This window comes from Bremia lactucae, assembly GCF_004359215.1.
Source record: "Bremia lactucae strain SF5 chromosome Unknown BlacSF5_NotPlaced_183_SHOA01000117.1_1171385bp, whole genome shotgun sequence".
Taxonomy (NCBI): Eukaryota; Oomycota; class Peronosporomycetes; order Peronosporales; family Peronosporaceae; genus Bremia; species Bremia lactucae.
The window spans coordinates 519,881-527,634 of record NW_027152196.1 but is presented as its reverse complement, the minus strand read 5'-3'; the positions used below and the strand labels follow the sequence as shown (position 1 = coordinate 527,634).

Sequence of the window (7,754 nt, the reverse complement as noted above, 5' to 3'; positions counted from 1 at the left end):
GCAGCGACCACATTTGTTACCCATAGTAAATGGGATTTAAGTAACTAATTATTTTAAAATTTGATAAAAGGGTATTTTACCCAAAGTAAATGTTACCACAACAACGGTTCTCTAGCCGATGTGTGGCTATACCGGCTCCCTTTGTTACTATATTTGTTGAGAATAATTGATATTTAATATGTCACATGTGATTTTATTTACTTGTTTCAGCAGTTACATAACGGCAAACCTGAGGCATCTAAATGGATATTTAATGCTTTTGCATCATCATATGACGAGACCGATAATCGCCTTTAAAATTGCAGGCATATATTTTGAGCAGCTACATCGCGAGGCATCGGACACAGTCGCATAGCTTTGCAATACCCGAAAACGTCAAGCGCAACGTTCAAGTCGCATACAAGTATCGTGCAATGTAAATACGTATAGCTGTCTAAGAATTAATTCTGATGTAAGATGCAACTTTCCTTTGATATGATACAAACTTTGTCCGATCAGATTGAATCTGCGACTCGAACTTCTAAGACCTTTGGTTATCAAATTTCAAAATAGGTTGAAGGCAGGCTGTTTGTGCTTTCCATTGCATATGACTCTGGCATCATCCATGGGACGAATGTAGCAAGAATCTAATATACCGTAAAGACCATGATTCACAGATGCGCCAGTGAATCAATACGGCTCTTATTTGTTTACTGGCACGTTCATGTTATTTTTTTCGGTAAATGCTTGTCATTATTCATATTAATAAAGTATTTAGACAATCAAAATTTGTTGCATAATTTCCTATTTCGATAAACCAAAAGATGTGCGAGCAGAGACCTTTTTTGTCAAAACCTGTAGATGCTTTCAAAAATAAAAACAGATTTGCTACAGCCGCGTCATGAAATCATGTGGTATGATTTCATTTAAAAAAAAAGAGTTTATCATCAATTTCTATCGCTTTTGGCAAGGACACGTCACCCAACTTGGCTGCATTAGCTCCTACACCCTGACCATACAAATTCCAAACTCGAACATACTCGGCTTGAAAGAAAATTTACTTGACGATCAAAAAAACTACGAGACATTTGAAATATCTGGCTTTGTAAAGAACCCGCCGTCACAACTTCAAAGATTTGCGACGTAATTCTTTCGTTCATTATCGTGAAAAAAAGCCATGCGAATTTGTCTCATGTGAAAATGCTACGGTACACCAACAGGAAAAAGTAAAGAATGCGATTCGAGACAATCCATTGGCACGAATCGTACAAGCACTGCGACTCCATGGGATCAATAGCTCACTCGATCAGTTATTCATTCTTCCTTTTGCCTCGCCGTCTGCACCCTGACAAACCATCTCGATGAAATTTTTCATCTGTAGCGCCATCGCTCTCGCCGCTGCCGCGTCAGCTGAAAACGCCCCGGAACCTACGTGTATTTCCGGCCAATATCAAGACGGACCATACTATTTCATCAGCTCTGTCCCCGCCCCCCCAGCCCGCTCCTGCTTGTCAATGACAGCGAACAGGTCCACGGCGATCTCGTGGAACGTTGATTTCAGCTTACCTGGTATCGTCGATGATACGTATTGGTCCGAATCCCACGTTTCTCTAAGTCTTCCTTCTGTCAAGATGGAATATCTCCAGACGGCTACGGTCAAGTTCGAGTATACCTCCTTCCAGGATAAAGATTTGAGCGCCATCGCCCACATCACCATGCTTTTACAAGCGAACGTCTTTGACCGGGGATCCTTGGTTGTAGTAATGCTTTGTCAGTCTGGGCCCGATCCGACTTGGTTGGGAATCTTTAAGAAAGAGGTCCAAGTTGATGGCGTTTCGTACTCGCTGTTTGAAGGTTACGTCAATACTATGCTTTTCCAGACGTTTGTCCCGAAGTCGTGTACTACAGCTTACATAGGTAATACGAAAGCGTTTCTTAACCAACTTGGTCTAAGCTCTTCTCATCGCTTGGCCACGATTCGCGCGGGCTTCATGATCCGTAGTGGCGTTGATGCCGTGCTGAACGTTAATAATCACTACATGACCTATACAGCGGCGGTCGATCCTTCGCCTTAATTGTATCGTTAGGTGCCGAAAAAGAATAAAAACTGCTTGCATTGCCTCGAAAAACGTTACTCGTTGTTTAAAACACATATTTTGTTGTTACACCTTATAATTCTTAGGTAGTAAAAGTAAAGTATCATTTAATGCATCCTTAGCTAGACCTCCTAAGACTAATTAACATGTCTCCGACCCTTGTCGATTATGCTGCTCTTTCTTTTTGCTCTTTTAATGACTTGCCAATCAAGTGCGGGCGCTCTTGGCTTTTTCTCACCTGTTAAAAACCATACATTTAACATCGCCAAACGAAAGCACGGTTTCTGACGTAATCACATACTCTCATGTAGATAAGTAGGGAGAGTGAAGAGCGATCTAAAGACGATTCTAAAGGAATCACGGTTGATTTTTGGATGCAGTGGAATGACCCACAGAAAAAAAAATATATGACGTTTTTATTCAATACAGACGGGAGAGCGGTGGCTATGCCAAAAGGCGGCTGGCTCTTTATGTAAAATAGGAGATTTACGCCTGGAGACAAAATTATAATTTAGAGGTGTGTCCTTTGTGGTTTCGTTTTATCTAAAAATAGGGGAGATTTTTTACGCCTGAAGACAAAATGATATCTTAAGAGGTGTATCCATAGCATAAATTGGGTGTGTCCGCAGCAATTCCTAATTGAATTGTCCGGTTGATAAAAAAATGCCAACGCAAGAATTGTACCATGAGCGCCAAACACTCTACCGGTGCGGCCTTCATGCGCTTAATAATGCACTCCAAGGTATTTTTGTAGCTTAAAAATCATTTGTTTGATTTTAATGAGAGTTTTAGGCCCTGTCTTCTCCAAAGACGATCTCGAAAGAGCGTGTGTGGAGCTGGTGGCGTTAATTGATCCGAATGCTGAAAGTAGCGGCATGGCGTGGGCCTGGAACCCTTATAGAGCTCCACTGGGGCTTGGCAATTATGACGTTAATGCCTTGACATATGCACTGCAGCAAAAAGGTACAAAATGGCATGGAGTTAAAGGCAGTGAAGTAATTGACTAGTTAATTCTTAGGTTACACGATGAAATGGTTAGATAAGCGACTACCCATGGACGACAACTTTGTGAAATTTGATGAAGTGGAGGGTATACTATGCAACATAGAGATGTCTACGATGCTCAGTAGTGTCTGGACACAGAGACACTGGTTTGCCATTCGAAAGATTCATGGCGTTTGCTATAATCTAGATTCAAAGCTCGAAGCTCCAGTGGTACATTTGTTCATGCACTTTTTCAATTGATACTTTAAAACCTTATAAATTTTGCTGTAGCCATTTCCATTGGAAAGCGAGTGTTACAAGTTTTTGCAAGAATTAGTCAATACGGGCGAATGCGAATTGTTTGCGATTAAAAATTCCGAGACGTGACTGCGCGCAAATGGCTACATGTGAAATCGACAATTTTCATTCCATAGGTGGACCCATCTCATCGTGACAATCAATGTACTTACTATCAATTGCCACAAATCACAACATAATTTAATCATGCCCACGTTTAAAGTATATCACCTATTTTTTTAAATTACTCAATCAACATGGCTACAATTCCAACGTTTCGGTTCGAACCTCTGGTACACGCTTTTTTACCGAATTTCGTGCTACTAGATCGAGAAATCGAGTGTTGCGATACGACTTTCGTCTCGAGAGCGTGGTGTTCCTAGTACACGCATTTCCTTGGCTTGTCAACGCTTTTTGAAGCGTAAAATGCTGCCTTTTTTGGTGCTGCTTCTCCTTTTCTTCATAAATACGACGCTCGGCACGCTGACGTGCTCGTAACAATAGCTGCTGATCCTGAAAGTGTACAAGATGCGCCTGTGTACGACTCGCGTTGATTTGCATGCTGTGCTTGATGGTACTTTTCATGCTTGAATCAAGTCGAAACCCCGCAAATAGCGACTGAATAGGCGGCACGTTTATAGCAAGTGTCAAGAGCGCAAAGTTGGCTACCATCTTTTCCACGTCGACAATAAAAAAGTTTGTGTATTGGCGCTTGCGGTCAGTGCAATGACTGTCTCCTTCGGCATTGGAATTCTCTTTGGGTGACGTGAGTAAATGAGGCTCATAGAATATCGCACAAAGCACCTCGGCGATTTCAGGAGCTAACATTTGAAGGACACTTTTGTCAGGCTGTGTAGCCATGAATTCACGTCCTGTAGCCATTTCGTATAAAATGTGGCCAAATAGTAATATATCCATGTCCATCGACTGCTCGAGACTCACAGTGAGGTCGCGACTGTCCTTGTAGCGATCTATTGCTAATACCGACATGTAAAGCTCGGTCAGTTTTGCGTTGCCTTGATCCAGGATGACATTACTTGAGCTTAAATGATCAAATACGAATCCTTTTGACCGAAGTCCTGCCAAAGCTTCAAGAATTTGCCTCGATATTGTTGCAATCTCTATAAATGGCAATGGACGCCCATTTTCGGGCCGATATTTGACATCATACGGCTTGGTGGGGTCGTCTACGTTGAAAATACGGTCCTTGAGACTACCAGTGGATACAAATGGCTGTACCACGAGCAATGCTTTTTTGTCTTTGGAATAATACAAGTCGAGGACTGGAAGAATGTATGGGTGCTGGATTTGAGGGAATCAAAATAAAATACAATAATTGAGTCCTACGATGAATTTGTCCGAGCAGTTGGCTACATTGCAATACTTCGCACCTTGAGTGTGACCAGCAGCGCTTTAAGTCGATACAATATATTGTCTTTCTGACAATTCAAAAGACTTAATTGCGATGGCAATAGGGCCAAAAGCATCTCGCCACAGCGCTCTTGTTGCAAATTAAGCATATCCACGCGAAAACAGTACTTCATTGCACGCCTTCCCATGGATGGAAGTGCTTCTTCCTTCCAGTGAAATAATGGGTTTTGGCGGCAGTACTTGACGGCAAGAAGCACGGCCAGCGCTGCGTTAAAGGACGAAGCCGACGCCATTCTTGCAGGAGAAGAAAACACTGTACAAGATCGATGGTACCGGTATTCTCTCAGTTTTGCATCGACCATAAGTTTCAACTTTTGGTATAACAGCTTAATTTAGATTTACAATTTATCGGTACGCAATGTTAATACATTTTGCACATCGCTTACAAAGTCGTGCTCTTTTTGACCCTTAAAAATAAATTCGTGGCATTACAAATGGAAGCAAACGACAACAACGCAATAGCAATCCTCTGATGTAATTTAGAATTTGTGCTCCGCGGGCTTATAAGAATTTAAAAACAATTTGCTCAGTATCGACGTGCTTTGTCGTCTAGAGAACTTTTTACAATCCGATTATGCTTTTTAGGCAATAATTCGCTGTAGCGATGTCAGTGAAACTTGAACGTTTATTTGATGTCGGCTTCAGCTATACAAGTCGCAAAACAAGAGATGTTTTTTTCTTTTAAATTATTTATCAAATTTTGTCACGTAATAAAAATTCTACATATTTCAGGACTTTATCACTTGGCCTTCCTTTAAACTTTATTAACCCATGGCGTTGTCAAATGCAAAACTCGTCCCACCCTCGATGTGACATGCCCAAGTAAATAAGTAAAAAACCTCGACGACTCCCATAAAAGATATTGCTCTTATACAGTCATAAAATGCTCTACAACAAGTCAATATCAATCCCCCCAAGTCGACCAGCAGCGTACCCACCGGCTCGATTTTGAGCATTACTTAGATCAAAGTCCCCGCTCCCACCAATAGCCTCCTGTTCAATGCGATCGTCTTCCTCCAGCTCCTGACGCAGCCATCTTTCCACAACTTGAAACATCGGAACCGTCCTTCCGTCTGTACACTCCTCGATCGAGCCATAGAATCCAAGCGTACCGCGACGAATATACAGCACATCGGACGCCCATTTGTCCGTACCGTCAAAAATATGTGTGGCCAACACCACCGTAGCCTGTCGTAAGTCCGATTCGGTTTTTAAAAAACCTAACACATTTTCTCGAGAAATAATGTCTAGCATCCCCAACACTTCATCAAGCAAAATGAGTTGAGATGGTCGCAAGAGTGCTAGAAAGAGCTGCACTCGACGACGTTGGCCGTCGGAAAGACGATGAAGCCGCCACTTGGGATTGATGCGCAGTACTTGCAGTAATTGTTTCCGTCGCGCGGGGTATTGTTTTTGCATCGCCGTCATCATTTCCTCAACAGCCATGTCGGCAGAGTATGCCATGGCATGGGTCGCAAATGCCACGGCTCGTTGGCCCCAATCGGCACTTACAAACGTCCTAATACAATTCAACGTCGTGTCCCGGAAACTGTCGCGACCAAAGACTAGAGCTGTATCATCGGCGGTCAAGTGCTTGCCAGCTAGAATGCTAAGCAAGGTGCTTTTGCCAGCTCCATTTCCACCAACAACCAAGACGCGGCGACCAGGTGGGAGCGATAAACTCACATCCCGCAGCACCCAATCGTCGTCTGGGGTGGCGTCTGTGGAAGCAGGATCATGCTGTAGATGACTGACGAGATGGCCACCGATAGTCACTTTCGCAAAGGCAAAGTTCAGACGACGTAACTCGACGGGAGGGGCGACGGAGGTGGAAAGGTTCGTGTCCATGGTGATTTTAATAAATGGGAGTTCATGAGGAGAGAGAGAATTGTTGAAATGTAGGAAGTTTTTCTTTAAAAGGAACATATTCCACGAGGGACTTTTGATTGGTGAAATAACGTATTTACGGTGAGCTTACTGTGTCTTCAATGGCTGACGTGGTGGGATTGTGAGTGGCAAACATTCTATTGATAACCTAAAAAGCCATATGTAAAATTCCGCTTCCACTTTTCCTCTCAATAATTATCATCAACCGGGTTCACGATACAAAAAGAGATACAAATTTCTCAGTCTTTTTTTAATAGGAGTTTTACAATGTCAATAATTATTGTAGCATCTCAACAAAGTGCACCACTGTCATGACGCACCAAAACATTTATATTTATTATAGACATTAGTGCAGGTCTCTCGATCGCTGCAGTAGTGCGTTTCTCGTGTCAAAACTACAATCACGAGAGCCGTTCAGGGTCGTGGTGGCCACGTCAATTCCATCGCGGCCACAAATGTATCGCAACACCCATCAAGCACACGACATTAAAGACTCCACTTGGCATGGCTCACATCAAGACATCCTTCCATCACGTCGCTTAACACGTGACGTAGTATCCACAATGCCCGCTTCTTACTTACAACAGCCGCCTCCATCACGGCCACAAAGCCTTGTGATTCAAATAACTCACGGCACAAACAAACCAAAGTAACAATGCCACCTACTTCAGTCGTCTCATTAAAACGTCATCGTTCGCTTCATATCCATTCAATCAATCCACACTCGTTCAAAACACTTTATACTCTCGTTTACGGTCGTTTTTTCATTTCTTTGGCCAATATCCATTTCAATTGCTCCAACGCCTCGACAGCCAACGGTCGTTCCGTTGGATCAATCGCCGTACACGCGGTTCCCAATTGCACCATTGTTTGTAATGCCTTTGGTGAAAATTCGACGCGTAATTTCCCCATCGCGACCAATTGCAGAATCGCGGTTTCTGGCATTTTTCGACCCATTGGACTCTTGTCTTTCACATGTGCATACGGGGTTTCGTGCGAATCCAATTCCGACAAGACAACTCCAAAGGAAAAGACATCGGCTTTATCATCATAGCGTTCTCCCATCATGACTTCCGGTGC

The 7,754-nt window shown here is 42.9% G+C and overlaps 4 protein-coding genes across 4 annotated transcripts; 2 read left to right on the top strand and 2 right to left on the bottom strand.

Moving 5' to 3' along the window:
* Positions 1 to 1,340: 1,340 nt before the first annotated feature.
* On the top strand, positions 1,341 to 2,054 carry CCR75_006188 (uncharacterized protein; the record flags this gene model as incomplete). Its single annotated transcript, XM_067964259.1, has 1 exon — positions 1,341 to 2,054. The coding sequence occupies one exon, from the start codon at positions 1,341 to 1,343 to the stop codon at positions 2,052 to 2,054; it is 714 nt and encodes a 237-aa protein (XP_067815897.1).
* An 800-nt stretch (positions 2,055 to 2,854) lies between these two features.
* CCR75_006189 (uncharacterized protein) lies at positions 2,855 to 3,446 on the top strand (the record flags this gene model as incomplete). Its single annotated transcript, XM_067964260.1, has 3 exons — positions 2,855 to 3,038; positions 3,094 to 3,290; positions 3,351 to 3,446. 3 exons carry the CDS (start codon positions 2,855 to 2,857, stop codon positions 3,444 to 3,446), a joined length of 477 nt encoding a protein of 158 aa, XP_067815898.1.
* Positions 3,447 to 3,617: 171 nt separating this feature from the next.
* Positions 3,618 to 5,020, bottom strand: CCR75_006190 (uncharacterized protein; the record flags this gene model as incomplete). Its single annotated transcript, XM_067964261.1, has 2 exons — positions 3,618 to 4,658; positions 4,748 to 5,020. The coding sequence occupies 2 exons, from the start codon at positions 5,018 to 5,020 to the stop codon at positions 3,618 to 3,620; spliced, it is 1,314 nt and encodes a 437-aa protein (XP_067815789.1).
* A 655-nt stretch (positions 5,021 to 5,675) lies between these two features.
* CCR75_006191 (uncharacterized protein) lies at positions 5,676 to 6,635 on the bottom strand (the record flags this gene model as incomplete). Its single annotated transcript, XM_067964262.1, has 1 exon — positions 5,676 to 6,635. One exon carries the CDS (start codon positions 6,633 to 6,635, stop codon positions 5,676 to 5,678), a length of 960 nt encoding a protein of 319 aa, XP_067815788.1.
* Positions 6,636 to 7,754: the final 1,119 nt, after the last annotated feature.